This window comes from Chrysochloris asiatica, unplaced genomic scaffold, assembly GCF_000296735.1.
Source record: "Chrysochloris asiatica unplaced genomic scaffold, ChrAsi1.0 scaffold00314, whole genome shotgun sequence".
Classification (NCBI taxonomy): domain Eukaryota; kingdom Metazoa; phylum Chordata; class Mammalia; order Afrosoricida; family Chrysochloridae; genus Chrysochloris; species Chrysochloris asiatica.
In genome coordinates, this window is record NW_006408832.1 from 938165 (window position 1) to 958405 (window position 20241).

General features: G+C 55.2%; 2 protein-coding genes across 3 annotated transcripts in view; one reads left to right on the forward strand and one right to left on the reverse strand.

Annotated features, from left to right (window-relative positions):
- PASK (PAS domain containing serine/threonine kinase) overlaps positions 1 to 12987 on the reverse strand; it is a 25375-nt gene extending 12388 nt beyond the window's left edge. Inside the window, exons 1-11 of the mRNA XM_006875231.1 lie at positions 12798 to 12987; positions 11487 to 11719; positions 10839 to 11009; positions 9839 to 9979; positions 8749 to 8883; positions 8300 to 8554; positions 7487 to 7640; positions 7098 to 7203; positions 5671 to 6677; positions 2272 to 2453; positions 1805 to 1972 (exon numbers count right to left, since the gene is read on the reverse strand). Coding sequence (XP_006875293.1) covers positions 1805 to 1972; positions 2272 to 2453; positions 5671 to 6677; positions 7098 to 7203; positions 7487 to 7640; positions 8300 to 8554; positions 8749 to 8883; positions 9839 to 9979; positions 10839 to 11009; positions 11487 to 11719; positions 12798 to 12987 — 2742 coding nt within the window. The remainder of the gene's footprint in view (positions 1 to 1804; positions 1973 to 2271; positions 2454 to 5670; positions 6678 to 7097; positions 7204 to 7486; positions 7641 to 8299; positions 8555 to 8748; positions 8884 to 9838; positions 9980 to 10838; positions 11010 to 11486; positions 11720 to 12797) is intronic.
- A 6155-nt stretch (positions 12988 to 19142) lies between these two features.
- Positions 19143 to 20241, forward strand: part of PPP1R7 (protein phosphatase 1, regulatory subunit 7) — a 30635-nt gene continuing 29536 nt past the window's right edge. The window contains exon 1 of one of the 2 annotated variants that reach the window (XM_006875206.1): positions 19143 to 19225. In XM_006875206.1, the coding sequence (XP_006875268.1) occupies positions 19174 to 19225 (52 nt within the window). In that variant the 5' untranslated portion in view covers positions 19143 to 19173. The remainder of the gene's footprint in view (positions 19226 to 20241) is intronic. The other variant, XM_006875205.1, reaches the window with a different exon arrangement.

Below are 20241 nucleotides of genomic sequence, written 5' to 3' on the forward strand. Positions count from 1 at the left end.
CCCCCGAGTCACAGCACATGAGGAGGAAGCAGCCCCCCGAGTCACAGCACATGAGGAAGCAGCCCCCCCTCCAGTCACAGCACATGAGGAGGAAGCAGGCCCCCATCAGAAGCAGAGAGGAAGCCAGAGCAGCCTGCCACAGAGACCAACAGAGGGTTCAGTCCGAAAGAGAAGAGAAGGACACAACAGAGCAGATTCACAAAAACAGGTGACAAGCTTATAGCTAACAAACTGTACAAATTGTTTTCCATTCCTGTCAGACATTAATAGCAATTGTTGTTGTTATAAGTGCCTCCAACTCACTGTGACCCTGGTACAGTTTCCCAAGAGTGGCTGGCGAGTTGGAGCCACCGGCCTTGCGGTCTTAGTGTTTATTCTACACTGCCACACCAGGACCCCTAACAACAATTAACCATGTAATACGTCACAGTGTGTTTCAAGAAGGAAAGATCATTAAATCATGTTCTGTGTAACTTCAAAACACCCTTCTAATGCCTATCTTACGCCAAACTCTCTCACAAAAGCCGAGGGAAGACAGACTGCGGAGTTGGATGGGAAAGTTAAAACAACAGTTTGGAATAAAACAGAGAACTTTTCATGTGCTCGGCGTAGACAAAGACGTCTTAAACAGGACACAAAGGAAGCCAATTATAGAGAAATTTTTGTAAGAATTCCTGTTCATCAACTGACATCATTAAACGAATTAAAAGGCAACATACCACATGAGAAAAGCTATTTGAACTACGTCCTGGTGTGGCACAGCAGGATAATGCACTGGATCCAAAGGTCGGTTTGAGCTGCAAGGTCAGCAGTTCAAACCCAACAGCTGCTCCTTGGAAACCCTATACAGGGTCGCTATGGGTTGGAACCAACTCTATGGCACTTAACAACAAAAACAACAAAGACTATAAAGTCAATACAAGAAAACAGACAACAGGAAAACAGGCAGTAGACGTGAACAGGTTCTTCATACAGATGGTCCCCAGAAGGCCAGTAATCAGAAAAAACACTTCACATTACTGCTGCAAACACAGGACATCGCAAGGGAGAGTCGTGTAGGCCCGGGCACATGCCTTCAACCAAGAGGCTGCAACCAGGAGCCTTACAAACAACTCCCATGGAGACTGTAAAGAGTCCCACATGTCAACGGGGTAATGAGGAAAACCCAACAGGGAAAAAAGAAGAAAAGCCTTAAATAGGTTCCCATGAACGGTCCCCAAAGGGCCATAAATACGGCACCATCATGAGTCTGCAGAAGAATGGGTTTCAATCACCATCTGACCCTACCACAGAGCCACCAGAAGGGAGGGGGCAAGAGAGACCACTAGTATGCAGGGGTGGAGGAGTGAGACCCCACCACAGAGCCACCGAAGCGGGAGAGAGGCAGGCAGGACTGACGGAGGTGAGCATCAGACGCAAGGCAGCGCACAGGGCCCGATGTACCAGTGAGGAGTCACCCTGGGGATGATGGAAGCCCACTGTGAGTGCCTGCTGACCGCCTGCCCTGCCCACCCACCCACCCGCCCGCCTGCCTGCCTGCCCATCTGTCTATCTGGCTGGCTGGCTCTCCCTCCAGGTGGGTGGAGGAACTCATGGTTGGATTTTGAGGCTGAGATCCACAGACCCCGGAGGAGCTTCAGAGGGGCCTGTGGTCTAGTCTACACATCAGGCCCGTCCGTCCCAGGCATGCTAGAGGGTGTGATGAGGAGCACAGGAGCCCCTGGTACAGCCGCGGGACCAGCAGGGACAAGTTCTCACATCAGAGGACCCGAGTCTGGCTCAGCATTCCTCTGAGAGCCAGTACCTCCTTGTCCGCCTCCTTGTCCAGGGCAGTCCACACGAAGCCGAAGGCTCCACTGCCGAGGGGGCTCAGTGTGCTGTACTTATGAGAGTACGCACCCTCGCAGGCCGCCAGCCCCTCCAGCTCTGCCGCCTTGGGGGACTCCTCAAACCAGGGCTTGGCTCGGAGCATCTGTGAAGGGAACAGGCTGAGCTAGAGCAGGGGCTATACCCAGGGACGGGCACGATGCCCACAGATGTGTCCTGCCCTCCTTTCAGACAGCCAAGGCACAGTCCTGCTGCACACCCCACACCTACACATCCCTGAGCCCCAATTCTCCCACACCCCGGCATGGTCACCAGCACATTCAGAACAGTACATGTGACTTCATACATGTGCCACGTACTGGAAGACAGTGTCCAACTCAGAAGAGAGAGACAGGGAAGTGCGGACTGGCTCGTGTCCACAGGTAAGGGTGTCCACCCACCCACCTCGCCCAGGCTGGGCCCTGGCAGCTCAGCCATGGAGTGGGTGGAGCTGGGCAGACTGGCCAAGAGCAGGCGGGTCCGAGCAGCCGCATCCCGGTGGCTGTGCCGCAGGTCCTTCATCAGCCAGCAGCAAAAGAGCGGGGCCGCATCACGGAGCTCCACACGCCGCACCTCAAACTGCACACCTGGGGGCAAAATAATGCAGGCAGCCATGAAGCAGGAATGTGCCATCTACCCCCCAGCAACAGAGGGCAGCACAGAGCAGAGGACACAGGCTGCCAGAGGGCCCACCAAGGGGGCAAGAGCCAGAGGAACAGCCTCCACAACCCGCCCCCCACCCCACCCCTCGTCTGCCCACCAGCCTGGAGCAGAGACCAGCAACCACATGTCACCAGAGCAGCTGGATCCCAGGGCCGGACAGCAGGGACCACCCGAGAATGACTGCAGCCAGCCACTGCAGACCACCCCCAGCAGGGAACAGCCTCTCAGAAAGCTCATGCTCACACCACCATAGCAGAGATGACATCTGTCCAACGGAGACACCACTGTGACCAGGGCTCCATCCAAAGCCACACACATAGACAAACAAATACACACATTACATGCTAGCCCCCCGCAGCTACACACACATGTGCACACAGGCACAAGCGTGGACATACTCTAACCACACTCATGAAGACACGTGGGCATAGTCTAGTTACTCCACCACTTGCTTGCTCAGTGCAAGGCACCGTGCTGCTGAAATCCCAGCAGGGACACCCATGGGGGACAGGGTTCAGTGGAGCTTCCAGACGAAGACAGACTAGGAGGAAGGAGAGACGGACTACTTCTGAATGTGTAGCCTCGGAAAACCTTCTGAATAGCAGCGGGACACTATCAGCTATCATGCTGGTCGATAAAATGTTACGAAGAGCACCAGAATATTGTCAGCTAGAGTGCCCCTAGGTTAGATAAGCCCCTCAGGTTAGAAGACACTCAAAATACAACTGGGGAAGACCCGTCTACTCAAAGTGAGCTGACCATATTAGTGAGAATGGAGTAAAGCTTTCGGGCCCATCATTTGCTGATGGGGCATAACTCAAAATGAGGAGAAGCAGCTATAAATATCCACGGATACTCAAACATGAAATGTACAAAGGATGAATCCAGGAAAATTGGAAGTTGTCAAAACAAAACAAGATGCAAAGATTGATACTGTAGACGCTGTCAGCTGACATGCACTAGCACTGACCATTTAGAATCTGACAATCACATGGTTTACTAGGCTGGAACAACAAATTCAAGAGGAATGGCAGTGCATTCATCATCAGCAAGAACCTTTCAATGTCTACCTAGAAGTATGATACTGTGTCTCTGCTAGGAGACTATCTACACGCCTACAAGGGAGACCACTTAGTACCATATTTAAACTTACACACCAACCATAAAAGCCAGCGATGATGAAAGTGAAGAATTCTACCAACTTCTTTCATCTGAAATTGATCAAACATGCAATCAAGATATATTGATGCTTATGGTGATTGTAATGCAAAGGTGAGAAAAAAAGAGGAAGGATCAGTAGTTGGAAAATACATACATGATTGCCTCTTGGTTTACATATAAGACAGAACAAGGGGTCACAGAGTGGTTTAAAATCAGGAAGTGGGCATCAAGGTTCATTCTGTCACCATACTTATTTAACCTGTATGCTGAGCAAATAAATCTAAGAAGCTGGGTTATATGAAGAAAGGCATGGCGTCAGGATTGGAGAAAGACTCATTAACAACCTGCAATATGCAGATGATACAACCTTACTTGCTGAAAGCGAAGAGGACTTAAAATACTTACTGATGAAGAACAAAGACCATAGTCTTCAGTGTGTGAAGACAAAACTCCTCACCACTGGACCAATAAAAGACATCATGATAAATGGAGAGAAGATTGAAGTTGTCAAGAACTTGAACTTGCTTGGATCTATAACCAACTCATGGAAGCAGCAGTCAAGAAGTCCGTAAGTGAATAGCATTAGGCAAATCTGCTGCACAAGACCTCTTTAAAGTGTTCAAAAGCAAAGATGTCAGTTTGATGACTAAGCCATGGTATCTTCAATAGACTCATATGCATGTGAAAGTTGGACAAAGACCAAGGGAATTGGTGTATTTGAGTTATGGTATTGGAGATGAATATTGGAAGTACTATGGACTGCCAGAAAAACAAACGCATCTGTGTTGGAAGAACAGCCAGAATGCTCCTTAGAAGCCAGGATGACGAGACTTCATCCTCATGCTTCGGACATGTTATGAGGCGGGACTTCTCCCTGGTGAAGGACATCATGCTTGGTAAAGTGGAGGTCAGAGAAAAAAAGGAAGAACCCCCAAGGAGTGGGTGGCACCATGGCAGCAGCCACGGGTTCAAACATAGCAGCTGCCGTGAGGGTGCCGTAGGACCAGGCAGTGTCTCATTCTGCTGCGCACAGCGACCCTACGAGTTGGAGCTGACTCACTGAGATGGGAACAACAACATCCTAGTTACACACAAATACATATGTACACACATCCATCACACACACATGCACGCTCATGTATATCCCGGTTACACATGTGTACACACGGACAGATCCTAGTTACACACACAAGTTGTTGTTAAGCACTAGCAAGTCGCTTCCGGCTCATGACAATCCTGTAGAGGGCTTGCAAGGAAACACTGCTGGGTTTGAACCACTGACCTTGCCATGAGAGTTACATACATAGATATAGAAATATTGTGGTTACAAGCATACATGCATGTCCCACTCACATGTGTACATATGGGTATGTTCTAAAGACACATATGTGTGCAAACACACAGGGTCATCCTAGTTACACACGTGCATAGAGGTGAGCACAGCCTAGTAACCCACGGCACATCCTAGTTACACATGCATGCACATGCGTGCACTGTGCACGTACCAGGTCATGGAAGTCCTATACACGCACACGCATGCTCCTAAACGAACGCAGCTCCCTTTGCTGGGGGAAGAGACTACAGAGATTTTAGTTTCTCCTTTGTGTTCATTTGCACAACAGTTTCTACAAATACCACATACTGCTTATGTCTCCTTCAAAAGTTGAGACTAACCCCCACACTGAGCAGCACCCCAGGGCTGAGGAGCTGCGATGACGTGGGCTTGTTCAGAAACTGTGACCAGATCTGACCCACTGCGGGGGGGTGGGGGGTGGGCTGCAGCGGTCCAGCATGGCCCCTGCATCTTCCCTTGGGAGGGTAGACTGGAGCAGACACTTGGGGGCCCCACCTGCCCCGGCCTACACTTAGGAAATCAAGACAAGAGGAAGTTCAGGACATCACTTCCACCAGGCCTACAAAGAGGTGGGCTCTACAGGTCCTGCCCATCCACCCGCCCATCTGCCCATCACAAGAACTTACTTAGTCGAGAGCCATCCCGGTGGTAGCAGCTGCCTGCGTAGGTGCCCTCCAGGATCTCACGGGGTTGGCTGGGGACACGTTCCCCTTTCACGGGTGTGGAGGTGGGCTGCAGGCCCAGCTCCAGCTGCGCTGTATGTGGGAACAGGTCCCCAGGGCTGGTTTCAGGGTACAGAGAGGGCAGCAGACAGGATTCGGATGGCATCATCTGGCTGTGGGCCCGGGAGATGCTGAAGTCAGAGGAGGTGCCGGTCAGCAGCAGCAGCCCCTCCCGGTCCAGCCTCTGAAGGCTGCCCTCATGCAGGCCAGAGCCCATGCCCACAGGAGAGGGCGTCCGGGTGGGGGTTGCCATGAGGCAGGAACAGCTGGAGGCTGCCCGGGCTGCCTGCTCACTGAGGAAGAGCTCCTTCAAGTCCCAGGAGCAAGCGGACACATTGGCATCGTGCTTGGCTGTGTGCTCTGGGGTACCGGGGAGGTCTGTGGCCAGGGCGTAGCAGGCCGAGGAGCTGCCCGAGCGGCCACACTGCAGGTCTCTGCCCCCCGAGTCACAGAGTGATAGAGGGTGCTCTGCAGACAGCTGCTCTTTGATCAGACAAGTCTGCAGTTCTTCCCTGTCGCTGATCCCACCCAGACACAACTCCTCCAGCGCCAGGGTCCCCAACGAGATGTGTGCTGTTCCCGGGGGGCTCAGGCCTGTCCCCCGGGCAAGAAGCTCTGTCCCACACCGGGGGCAGTGTGTCGGGAGGTCAGCTCTGGCTGGCTGGCTGGCTGCTCGGGCCTTGGACACAGCGGCCTCAGCCTGAGGGATGAAGCCCACGGGCTCCTCAGGGTCCGGGTCGCACTCCTGAACGTTCCTCCTCTTGTCCTCCTCTGTGTCTGGGGTGCAGAGCAACTCCTGTGTGCCATGTGCATGCTTGTCCCCGGGCTGGTCCTGCCTGAGACTCTCCTCCCCTGGTCCCCGCTGGGTCTGCTGCTCCTGGGCCAGAGGACATCCTCCTGGGGTATCTGCCCTGTGGACAGGGCCATGGGTCACACCATTACTGAGGGGTGGGAGAATGGCAGGAGGAACCACAGACATCTCCGGGGAGAGAAAGCCCAGAGCCACTGACACCAGGAACTTGTGAGGGAAAACTGAGAAGCGAAGCCTTGTAACCACATCCCCCTGCCCACCCTCCAGGTCAACCCGCAGATGAAGACCCATGAGGGTGCAGGGCGGTTCCTAAGACAACTCCACACAAAGAGCATTACGCACATGCGCACAGACCTCGCCTCGCCACGCCTTGCTCAGAGCCTGTGTGTCTCGCACACTGAAGGCCTGTGTTGTCAGTTTCTCCAGCTCCGTGTGGAAATGTTTCTCTGGGCAGTGATGCACGCCCACCCACCACCGGCCTCACTCCCAGGTGACCCTGCAGCCTTCCAGGGGCACTCACGTGGGGGCCGGCAGGGACGAGCGTGGGGTCATGAGGTGGCCCCCAGGTTCCGGCGACAAGCTCTCCTCCAGCGGCCGGGCATCAGAAGCAGTATTCATGCTGGACCCTGACACATTAGAGACGGGGCATTTTCTGTTCATAGACACAGCTCCTGAGACAATTACCCAAGTTCCCAAGTGTCCTCCTACCCCCCACACAGACGCAGCCCTGGCTCCCTTCTGCCCGCTGCCCTGCCCCTGCCTCTCCCGCCTTCCCATCCATAGTGTGTGGCCCCAGGCTGGGGCATCCAACCCTACATGCCTCCCTTTGATGCCCCCAATCCCGAGACCAGCCCTTCTTGTCCCCACCAGGTTTGTGGCATGCTGGGGAGCAGGAACCAAATGTCTCACCCTCAGTCCCGCCAGGCAGGTCCCAGCCCTGCCAGGGGTCTGCCAATAGCCCCCCAGGGGGGCTCTGGTGGCTGACATCTGGGCCCTGGGCCAGGGAGCTGTCACAGGTGAGGTCCATGTAGTTGTAGAAACCGGGGATGAGGAAGGTGATGCTCTGGAAAAGGTGTTGGGGGGAGTAAAGATGCCATGAGCGCATCCCACACAGCTACTCTGCAGCCCGACGGACATGCAGAAACCCCCAGTGCATTGGCGGGGGGCAGGGACGGACGACACACAGGGCTGAGAGGCACTGCCCGCCCCCCCCCCGCCACCAGAGGCACAAGTGACCCATCCCGAGTGCCTCATCCTGTCCACATGGGCAGGAGCACCCAGTGTCCCTCCCCGTCAGAAACCATGCCTGACACACAAAGGACAGAAGCGCCTCGGATGGGAGGGCTCTGGCAGCACAGAAACTGTCTCTCCTCCCGAGAGGAGGTGTGTGTCCCTCCACTCTCCATGGACACAAACACAGTGCTGCTGGGACAGTCCAGAAGTGGAGGCACCGCAGCCTGCACAGGGACCGGGACCCACTCATCAAAGCGAATACTCTTCTAGGGAGACACAGCACGCAGGGTCAGGGACCAGGGTAGCCATCGAGTGATCAAACAGGCAGGGAGTGAAGGAACTGACCCATCCACCTTTCTGCGCAGTGAGCAAGCCAGTGAGCTGCCCCTCACCAGGGTACCTGCCAGTCCAGCTCCCAGCCCACAGCTCTGAGATCTAGGCGCAAGCCCACCTGCTCATAGCGGGCAGCAGGACCCGGGCGGGACCCACCTTGCCCAGGAGTTCGGCCTTCGCATAGCCCAACAGCATGAGTGCAAAGCTGTGGTTGACGCCATAGATAGTGCCGTCGGGCAGGAGGGTGATGAGCCCACTGATGGTACAGAACACCCAGACAGAGGCTGTGTAGCCCAGCGTGGGCACGCCAGCTGCCGTCTGCTCAGAGCCGGGCTTGCACGTGAGTTTGAGGCTCAGCGGGAACGTGGTGCCGTCCCTCGCTCTCCCCACAGACCTCTGGATCCTGAGACTCTGCAAGAGAGACGAGCAGACACTTGTCACAGTGGAAACAGCCCAGCAACACCCAGCGTCCCCGACTTCTCCTTCTGTCCCTCCTGTGCCCCATCTGGGCCTGGGAACAGTGTGGGGGCAGAAAGGGGTTGAAAACAGAGTCCAGTGGCGCACCCCTGCCCCAGCAGCCTGGCCTGAGTACTGTACGTGCCCACCTTGGGGACATGCTCGCCAGGGGCAGGGATCTGCATAGAGGAAATCAGGTCAGTGATGCGCTGGCCAGCCACCTCCTCGCTGGACGCATAGCCATGGAGATGGGCAAAGAGGCTGTCACACGACGTGATGATCCCCTGTGTGAGAGAAGGCTGCGTGTCAGACACACCCCTAAGCAACCAGCGAGCCCACCTAGTGCCCCACAAGCCACAGGAGTGGCAGAAGGCTGGGGCTAGGAGCAGGTCCTCAGAGGTCACAGGATAGCTGCACTCCCTCCTGGACAGACATTCCAGGGAGCAATGTCCACTGGTGACTCTGGTCCTGGGCACCCCACGCCCCAGGTGACTCTGACTCCTGATCTCCCACCTGACCCAGATCCTCAGAAGCCCAGACCCCACCCCAGCAGTGCTGTCGTGGGGCAGGGTGGGCTGGGGAGGGCTCAGCGTCCGTTCTAATATGGCAAACTGAGGAAGAAGTCCAGTGTGGACAGGAATGGAGTGCGGACCAAGCAGACAGTCCAGAAACACAGTTGTCTTTAGACGTGCTATGATGTGGGTGAGCCCACAGAGCTGAGGTGAGAGAGCCGCGCTGACAGAAATGCCTCGGCAGGGGACAACGGAGGTGTCACAGGCAGGGTCATTGTCAGACACACAGAGTGTCTGTCAGGGTGGCACCAGCGGTAGCTACACAACACTGAGACTGCGAACAACCTGCTGGTACGTCCACTCAAAAATGACCTATGTGTCAAATTCATGTTGTGTGTATTTTAACGAAATTTGAAGGGTGTGTCTCTCTCTCTCTGTATGTCTCTCATTGTGTGTGTCTCTGTGTGTGTGTCTCTCTCAGACGAAGTGGCAATCAGTAGTCAAGGAGGGGACCAAGGTCTGAGATGATCCCAGTCCTTGCCTGAGCACACAATCAGTAAAACAGACACAGGAAATCAGCAAGACACATACACACACCGAGACACACACAGAGTGAAAGACACAGAGGCACACACAGTGAGAGCCATACACAGAGAGAGAGACGCACACACTCCTAAAGGCAGCTGCAGGGAAGCCTCCTGGAAGGTATGAGGTGAGAGTCACTCACATCTTGCTGGAAGGAGACGTACGCAGAGACCCTCTCCACGGGTTCTAGCACCACCACACAGCAGCGGCCACGTTCCTGCCGAATCCGCTTCATCCACACAGACACCGGGATCTCCTCCCCACTGCGGCTAACAACGTCTACCTGTGGGACAGACAGGCTGGACCCTCAGACAGATGGGGTCGTCCCCTCGGCTCCCTCAATTCAGGCCTTAGGAACTGCACACAAGGCTTCTGAGCCTCAAGTCACAACCTCAGAGACAATGGGGTACCAAAGGAGCCAGGGCCTCTCGTGTCCTCTTTCGAGGCCAGAAACACAGCAACTTCTCAGAGGACAGAGGCGGACTCATGCCATGGCCCGGATTCACTTTTCTTTATAGGCAGTCTCTTGAACCAGGATTTTTCTCAGGCACTTTAGTTCCACCAAGCTTTAGGAAGGCGCTGGGCAGTGGAAAAGGGGAGCATTCGGTGGTTATTCGGAAGGCCAGTCCACCCAGGGGCACCTCGGAAAGAAGGCCATGCCATCTGTGAACTCCTGGAAAATCACCCAGCTCGACTCAGACACACGGGGGCGCTGTGAGTCAGGGTGGAGTTCACAAGAGCAGATTTCTAACTTCCCTCCTAGCATGCAGTTCACGTTCAGTCCAGGCTCTGTGTCTCCAGCGCCCCCACCCACAAGCATCCAAGGGGCACAATCTATATCCTGACATAGGACCTCGAGACAATTAAAACTGCATTGCCATTTGGAAAAGGACCTGGTGTCACCCAGTTCTGTCACCGTCAGAAGAGATCAGGCAGAGTCAAGCCCATGCCCTCAAGATGCTCTGGAGTGGACACACCACGACTTCCACGTCCACAGAGCTAGCGGCAGCAGTGACCACGGAACCAGCTGCAGGGTCAGATGAAGAAGCCGAGGTCCACAGGCCCCCACCCTCGGCAGAAGTCAGCCCTCCCCGCGGCCATCGGCTTTCCGCCTTGAGCCCCTTATGCCCGTGGCTACTCACCACCGTCCCAAACACCACGGCGGCACAGCCGTCAGCCTCCACTTGCTCCTCGCTGAGGGCCTCCACCACTTCAGAGTCAGACTTGAGGAAGAAGCGTGTGAGCTTCTGGCCGATGAGATCGTGACTGCTGTACCCCAGGAGTTCACAGGCCTTGTCGTTGGCAACCATGATCTAGGGTCACAGAGGCGAGGGGGCGCAGTGTCAGCGGCCATGTGTGGACCTGGTCTCCCACAGTGGCCTCGGGGAGCGATGTCGGTAGGACTCATGTGACAACATGCTGCTCAGGAACCAAATCAGAGTGTCCACCCGCATTCAGGACGTCTGATGTCACTGGGACCAGACGCTGACTCCTCCTCCCAGGCAAAGCCTACTGCACTGTGCTGTTGAGACCAGGGAAACACATGGGCCGCACTGGAGACCCTCCATTTGGTCGGGTCTGTGCAGGATGTCCCCTAGCAAACACACCAACAGGGACCTCTCTCAGTCACCTCACCCCACCCCGGAGTCTGTCACCCCTTTATATTCACACCTTCAAATGCTCCTCTTTTCTGACTGCACGGCCTTCCAATTGCACAGAAGCACAGATGGCCAGGAGGGGTCAGAGGCCCAAGTCCATGTCCCCGTTGGACCACCCACCCGCACACACACCTCAGTGGTCTTGGCATCCACAGTGAAGATGGCCTTGTTGGGGTTGCCCACGGGGGCCGGTGGCAGGGGAGTGGACAGGCCCGTGGGCAGGCCACGCAACAGGGAGCAGCAAGAAGTGCTCCCTAGGGAGATAGCAGGATCGGAGAGCTCGGACTGGCCAGGGTGGTGCAGCTTGCCGGCGCAGATGTTCTGGGCAGCTAGCGATGACAAACAGTAGGAGCTCCACCTGTCCCCTGGGAGAAGGTATGAGCAAGTCAGCCTCAAACCCACCACAGAGGTAGGCCCATTAGCAGACTATCCTAGTTGTGCATCTGCACATAACCCAGAGCCCACCGGGACAACCAGACACAGAGACGGCCTGAGATCGGCATTTCCACACCTCAGAGGACTCCCCCCACACACACTCTGGAACCCCTCCGGCACCTGCCCCTGCTAGCCCCCAGAAGCAGACACACACTGGTCCAGCTCACTGCTCCCGCACTGGTCTTCAGTCACCACTCCGGAGGCGTGGGGGAGGCAGCGAGGTCCAGGGAGGCGGCACACAGTAGGTGCTCAGTCGGGGAGCTGGGGAGGCAGAGGCAGCCCACTGCTGCCCCTTTCTAGAAGCTTCCTGCCTGCCCACCTCACAGCCTCTGGCTCCGTTTCTCTCTGCCCCTGTGCTGACTGGCCGCCCCTATAACAACAGCACACAGGTGGTCTCCCTGAGCTCGCTTCCTTCATTCTCTCTGCCCAGCTGGCCAGGAGGAACCTGAACACGCAGCCGTCACCCTCATTCCTGCATGCTGATGAGTCCACAAAGAGTCAGGGTCATGAGCCAGACCTCAGACCACTCTCCCAGGTGTACGGGTAAGAAAGAGGACCTCAGGAGCTGTGACCAGACCATGGGGTGGGACAATTCCTGTAAATGGCCAGACCAGTTCAGTGACGAAAAGTCCACATACAAGTGAGAAAGCAGTACTAAGGGATACGTAAACAAGTAAGCATGGCTGCAACCAATAAAACTTGACTTTACAAAAAGCAAGCTGAGGGCCCTGTGAGACAGCACCCACCACACTGAGGCACCCTTGTGTTAACCCCATCTTACTTGGCTCTGAGTCTCAGGTGTGACGCAGTGTGGCACAGACTCTGAAGACCAGGGGCTGTGCTCTAACTAGACCTGGAACCGTGGAGGGATTCCAGCCCCGCGTCCCGCCATCCCACCATCCCAGCCAGCAGGGAGCCAGGACAAGGCCCCTCAGCGCTTCTGCTCTGCAAGTGAGCATCGGCCTAAGTAGCCAAGGAAGACCCCCATGGGTGGGGACGGGGCATTACCGGAGAGTGTCATCCTGCTCTGGCAAAGCTTGGAGAGCCCCTGCTTCCTGCTCAGGTGTCTGTGGGCCGAGGAGAAGGCCTTGCTGCTGGGTGTGGACATGCCCTGCACGCCCGGACTCTCCATCGCCGCTGCTACCGGGAAGCTCCCGGACAGGCGCCTCTGCTCCTCTTCGAAGGTTGCCGAGCTCATCGGACCCACTGCCCCAAGTTGTCAGCTAGGAAACACAAGGGGTCTGGAGAGAACATAAAGGTGGTGGACCCACCCAACCCTTCACCAGGTCCAGGTGGGCTTGACCCCCAAGAAGAACCCCATGGCCACTTCCATCCTGGCCAGGACTCAATATGCAGAAAGTCGGTCTCTCAGAGAAACCATCGGGACAACGAGGAAGAAAGTAGGAACCGAAGGGAAGGTGCGCTCAACAGGCAAAAGGCCAGTCTCATCACCCAACACTGCCTGGACTTCATTCTGCTCGGATCCACCTACTCATGGAAGCAGCAGTTATAAAATCAAACGACGTGTGCATTTGGCAAATTTCCTGCACAAGACCTCTTTACAGTGCTGAAGAGCAGAGATGTCATCAGCTTGAGGACTGAGGTGCACCTGACCCAAGCCATCGTATTTTCAATAACCTCATATGGATGTGAAAGCCGGACAGTGAATAAGGAAGACCATAGACGAATTGATGCTTTTGATTTAAGGTGTTGGAGGAGAATAGTGAAAGTGCCATGGGCTGCCAGAGGAACCAACAGATCTATGTTGGAAGAAGTGCAGCCAGAGCGCTCCTTGGAGGCCAGGATGGCCAGACTTCGTCTCTCACACTTTGGACATGTTGTTAGGAGGGACCACTCTCTGGAAAAGGACTAGTAAAGCACTTGGTAAAGTGGAGGGTCAGCGAAGAAGAGGAAGACCCCCCCACCCCCACCCCCTGCGCAACTAGGTGGATTGGCACAGAGGCAGCAGCAATGGGCTCAAGTGTACCAATTGTGAAGTTGGCCCAGGACGGGGCAGTGTTTCGTTCTGTTGTGCATGCGGTCACTAGGAATCAGAACCAACTCATCAGCATTTAACAACACCCAAGAGTCCTGATGTGGTGCTCTAGGATAAACACTGGACTGCTAGCCATAATGTTGGGAGTCCAAACCCACCAACGGCTCCTCAGGAACCCTATACCGGGTGGCTATGAGTCAGAACTGACTCGACAGCACTTAATAACCCCCCACCACCCAACAGTAAGGATGTGGGCCAAGCGCACCGCTCATGTAATGACGTAGCCAGCCTCCACTGTCACACAACAACCTGTTCTTTGGAACCACCATCCTGACAAGGGAGGAGCGGGTATATGCTAGAGGAATTCTTTGTGCACGTGTAGTAAGAAAGACAGACAAGAAGGTTGCAGTGGCAAGAACAAGAAAACAGATGCACAATTCGGGTAAGTCCACACCCTGGTATACTACGGTGACAACCTGAGCAATATACAGCGTAAAATAAACCACACCCAAGGCTATCAACAGCAACTCCACAAAATCCCCAACCATATCCAAGACTGAGTCTAGGATGCCTGGGTTTCCAAGGAGGCCAAACTAGGACGTGCTAAGGGTATTTCTTAAACAAGAGACTGACAGACACCTAGTCTGGGCAAACAGTGCCCTCGGAGGATGGGTAGGGGCAGAAATGGGGAGGCCCTCACGTGGAGGTGGATCTAAGTGTGAGCATTTTCTTGTGTGGCTCATGTCTAAGGACACAGGTTTTTTCTTTGGTATGAATCAACTGACGTATACTAAAGAACACAAACACAAATACACCCAGTGTAAGATCCTGGACAATGACCTCTGGGTATGAACCAAAAGGGGTGGGGGTAGTGGTGGAGGCAGTGACCCTGTATAGCTTTTCCAAGGCTATCCATCTTTATGGGAGCAGAAAGCCTCATCGTTCTCCTGCCAACAGCTGGTAGAATCGAACTACTGACCTTCTTGTCAGCAACCCCACTCATAACCCACTGCGCTACCTGGGATCCTTCAAGAGGCAGGGAGGACGTTAGAAATAAATACTAAACTATTTGAAAGTGCCGTTTTGCTTCATGTAGAACTATTCAAATGTTCCAGGTGTATATTTCTTTCTACCAGCATCTCAATGTACAAACTATTCCTACAATAAACAGTCACAAGATTATATTGTGAATGTTTGGTTTTCTACTTTTAAAACCAATTTACAGCCCAAGCACAGAAGACTGAAAATAGCTTCAGAATGTAAATGTTACAATGCTTTACTTTGTAAATGTGATAATGTAACTCCTCAGTAAACATTGTTACACAACTTCACAAACATAACAGAACTCTTCAGCACTCATTGTCAACACTATTACTTTGTATCAGGTATAGAACAAGCCTGGGAGACTAGGGAAACCCATTCAGAAGGGAAGGAAACCTTCAGGGGTGGGTAAGTAGCTTCCAATGGGTTGCAACTTCCAGCGACCCTATTTATGTGTCTCCCACCATTCAGCTAGCTTATCCTGTCGGCCCCCCAGCTCTTTCCTGGGAAGAGCCCTGGCAGCAGCTAGTGTGGTTAAACACTGGGTTAAACTGGCAGGTGGGTGGCTATCTACGCCTGTGCAGACTGAGTCTCCTCTGAAGACCTATACAGCAGTTCCCAGTCCTCCAGGGGCACTGTGAGTTGGACTCAGAGGCAGTGGGGATGCATTTGGTTTGGGTTAGAGTTGTTGAGTAGAGAAGTGGGTGTTTAGTGATGTTACTGAAGGTTCCAGTGGGAAGGAGGAAGATAGGCACCCTCTGAGCATGCCCGAGGGTCCTCTGCAGGCTCAGCAGGCTCACAGACAACAACAGGTCACCAGAGGACCCTAGGAATCACCAGCCGTCCCCAGGTTTACGTTCCACTCAGACACTAACCAAAAATGCCAGCCAGGCCACACAGGTGTCAGCACTGACCAAGGGAAGCCCAACCCAGCAAGTGGCTCCATGGCTGGTGGGTCCAAGAGCAAGTGACCCCCTCAGGAGAAGCAGTAACCCTCCTTTGGGTGAATTTGGGGGTGCAGGCACCATCTCTCTCCCACCCCTCTCATCCCACTAAGCGATGAGAGCAAGGTCCCACCCCTCTCCCCAGCTGTGCAGCTGAGTAGACCCCGCCCCAGGAAGTCAGCTTTTTCTTGTGGAGCACCTCGTAGTTTCCAACTGCTGAGCTTAAGGTTCGCAGCCCGATTCATAACCACTACTACCACAGCTCCCTTCCCAATTAAAGGGTAGCGTAGTGGTTACGAATCGGGCTGCGAACCACAAGGTCAGCGGTTCGAAACTACCAGATGCTCCACGGGAGAAAGATGAGGTTTTCTGCTCCCGTAAAGATTTACAGCCTCGGAAACCCTGTACAGGGTCGCTATGAGTCGGAACTGACTCGACGGCCTACAACAACAACAAATTGGCACACCTCAATGTAAAGAAAGCAAAATTCCTCACAACTGAACAAAAAGCTTCATGACTAATGGAGAAAAGATACAAGTTGTCGAAGATTTCATTTTGCTTGAATCCACATATCAGCACTCATGGAAACCGAAAGCAGTTACGAAATCAAATGAAGTACTGTGTTCGACACACCTGCTGCACAAGACCTCTGCCAAGTGCTCAAGAGCAAGGAGGGTTAAGGAGTGCCTGACCCAAGCCATGGTATTTCCCACCACCTACTGAGGAAGCCCTGTGGTCCACACTGTGGGTTAATGTGCCTTTTCATCTGCAAGGTCGGCAGTTCAAGCTCACCAGTCGCTATGGGTCGGAACCGACTCAAAAGCACTTAAAACAACAATGTCCATGTAAGGAGCTCTGGTAGCGCAGTGGTTACGAATTGGGCTGCAAATCTTAAGCTCAGCAGTTCGAAACTGCCAGCTGTTCCACAGGAGAAAGATGAGGCTTTCAGCTCTCCTAACAATTCAGTCTCAGAAACCTTGTAAAGGGTCACTACGAGTCACAACCAACTCCATGGCACATAACCACCATCACCAATGTGCACGTGGCAGTCCTAGTGTGGTGCTGTGGGCTAATGCGTCAGACTGCAAAGTCGTTTGAACTGCAAGGTCGGTGGCTCAAGCTCACCAGCTGCTCCTTGGAAATCCTATACAGGATCGCTATAGGTCGGACTCGACTAGACAGCACTTCACAACAACAACAACAACGTGCACGTGAAAGTCGGACATAGGAAAAGTTCAGAAGAATTGATGCCTTTGAGTTAGGGTATTGGAGAATACTGAAAAGTACCATGGACAACGCTTTTTTGTTTTGTGTTGGAAGAAGTACAACCAGAATGCTCCTTGCTGTTGTTGTGAAATGCCTCCGAGTCGGTTCCGATCCATAGTGACCCTGTATACGGTTTCCGAGGAGCAACTGGTGAGCTTGAACCGCCGACTTTGCAGTTCAAAAGGCTTAGCAGTCTGGCGCATTAACCCACAGCGCCACCCCAGGCCTCCAGAATGGCCCTTAGAAGTCTTGTATTTCAGGTACGGTTTTCAGAGGGACCAATCCTTGAAGAAAGACATCACGATCGGTAAAGTGGAAGGTCCGAGGAAAAGAGGAACCCCCCCCCCCAATGCATTTAGCCCTGCGCAGCAGCAACAGACTGAGGAGTTAACAACTGCGAGGATGGCGAAGCATCAGGCGGTCCGAACCCACTCAACAAGCACTTAGCAACAACCCCATTGACGGCAAGGAACCACAACAAATTCAGGCAAATGCAGTGGGCTAAGACTAGGCTGCCGCTCTCCTCCGCCAAGTGCCCCTCGGTCAAAAGATGAAGCGATCAGCTTCCGTAAAGATTTAGCCTTGAAAACCCTATGGGGCTGTCCTACTCGGTCCTACAGGCTCGTCTTGAGTCGGAAAAGAGTTGACGGCAGTGGTTAATTAAGTCAACGGCAGAAGAATGGAAAGACGATTGAGATAAGACAAAAATAAATGAATGGCAGGTTAAAGAGCTTGGAGGTGAGATTACCAGGCGTGGGGCGCGGGGTGGAGAGGGTTGCATTGGTGCGCGTGCGCATATCTAGCTCCTTTTCCCCCTCAACTCCCCCACGTACAGGGCAGACGCCGCGAGGCCGGACACCACTCTGCACTCCCGGCCCCAGCCCCGGGAAGGGGCCAGGGAAGAAGTGGTCCAAGAAGACGCTCGAGGACGCGCTCGTCCCGGAGGTCCGTAGATGCGAACACGGAGCGGCGAGGCAAACGGCCGCGGGGCTCGGTTTGTCGGAGAGCCGAGGGTAGAGCGGCAGGGCAGCACCGCAGCACCGCAGCAGCCCCCAGAGGCCGAACAAGCCGGCCCCATTCTCCGAGCGCAGCTCTCACCTGGAGGGTAGCCGCCGCTCCGCTCGCTTCTCTCGGCGCCAGGGAGCCGACCCGCGTCTATCCCCACCGGCTAATCGTGGAGCGCCTCGCACTGATTGACAAGCATCCTGGGCCAGTCAGCGGTGCGTTTGGGCGGGACACAGCCGGCTCAAGCTAGGAGCCCGCGCTAACGGTTGCTAGGGACGCACCGGACGCCCTCTACGGTACGCCGGAGAGGCCAAACAAGACGCAGAGCGCCCATCAGCCCCACCCGCAGACGCGGCTTCTTTTGCTTTCCTGGAGTCCGAGGATGAACAACACAACATCAGCCCTCGGCAGCTTCGACTCAAAGACGGGGTGCGGGGCAGCTCCCTATCGGACATCTGCCGCGCACAACTTCTCGACCTCAAAGCCGGCGGGCGCGAGGGAAAGGAAGTTGGATTGGGAACGACGACTCAGAGTCGTTCTGCCTACCCGGCCGGTTCCTCCGAACTTGCCCACCTGCCCAGCGCCGAGCGATAACCAAGGGCGACCCTGTTGCACGCGTTCCAAACGCTGGGAGAAAGTTGTCCTGCCGCTCGGCCCATTCTGCAGATGCAGCCCACGAGGCTCGGAGCTACAGGTGCAGCCCCCGACGCGGAGATGCGCTCCGCTCCTCGCCCCGAGTCCCTTGACGCCTCAGGAGGTCAGACAGCGAGCACAAGAATGAGGAGCAGTCCCCAGATTTTCCTGTGCAGACGGCCTGGACACCCTCTCTGTTCGCCTGCTGTTACGTCTACCCTCCTCTTCCCATCGCCTTGCCTCCCGGCTCCCATCGCTGCAGTCGGCTCCGGCTACCTGCCCTGGGGGAGGAGGAAAGACTGGCGGCGTCCCGGAGGTTGGGTTGCGCGCGGCCTCTAGCTGGAACTGCAACTCCCGTGAGGCACCAGGGCTGCGCAGCCGCGTCAGGGCACGAGCCGCGGATCCGGGCTCCCATTGGCTGGGCGGCCTTTGCGGCGGGAGCTCTGATTGGCTGGGAGCGCTGAGGCGACAGATTCCGGAAAGGGGAAGAGCAGCCAACATGGCGGCGGAGCGCGGTTCGGGGCAGCAACAGTCGCAGGAGATGATGGAGGGTGAGCACCACAGGCGAGCGGCGGGCCGACATTGTCCTTTGCTCGAGAGAGACTCAGAATCCCTTCTCTGTCCATGGCCCGGGTTCCGGCTCGGCCTCAGGAGCCTTGACAGCTGGCCCGTGGGCGGCAGCGCCCGGCTGGCCCGCGGGAGGGCGGTGGCCAGAGTCTGGGCCGGGGACGGAGTGGGACGGCCACTGTCTGACCCGAGGCTCGCGCCGCATCTCTGAGATTGGCAGGCGGGGAGCGCCCCGCGTTCCTGGTGGGGAAACAGGCTGGGGGCGGGCGTGGTGAGTGAGGGTCTTCGCCTGCGCGCCACTAGGCTGTGGGGACAGAAGGTGGAGGTTTAGACAGGTCGGTTTCAAGTCCTTCGTGATTCTGAAAAGATTCAATTCATCCCCCTTTTTGTTTTGCTGGAAAATGCACTCACACTGGGGACGCTGTTAGGTCTCAGTTCTTTGGGTTTGGGGTTGTTGGCTGGGGTACAGTCATGATCCCAGTGGTAAGTGCTAGGGAACAGGAAGGCCGACTTGTGGGGTTGTGGGAAGGAGGAGGAAGGCTGCAGCCAAGGTCACGGGGGGTCTGCAGGGCCGCGACCCATGATGATCGTGTGTGATGAGGGTGGGGAGCCGCCTTGGAGGGGTTGGGGCCACTGTGGACTTTTGTGTCTTGAATCTTGTTAAACAGGAAAGTGACTCCCATTCTCCCTGCTCCCTCTCCATGTCCCCGCGGTTTTGGTAAATGACAGGGGTTGCTGTTTTGCCCAAAGAAAAGCCCACTTGGTCAGTGTCTCTAAACTTGGGGCACCTCTGTGTTCCCACTGCAGTGCTTCCTTCTCTGGATGCTCCCCAGCCTGCTTCACAGGCCCCAGAGCCACCTTGCCACATGGTCATCAGCTGTCCCCTCTTCAGACACCCGCCCCCCCAGGCTGCCCTACCTAATTCAGCTCCTCCGCACCCACCCTGGGCTCGCCTCTCAGGGCCTGAACTGCTTGTTACCTGGTCACCTCCACTGGTCCT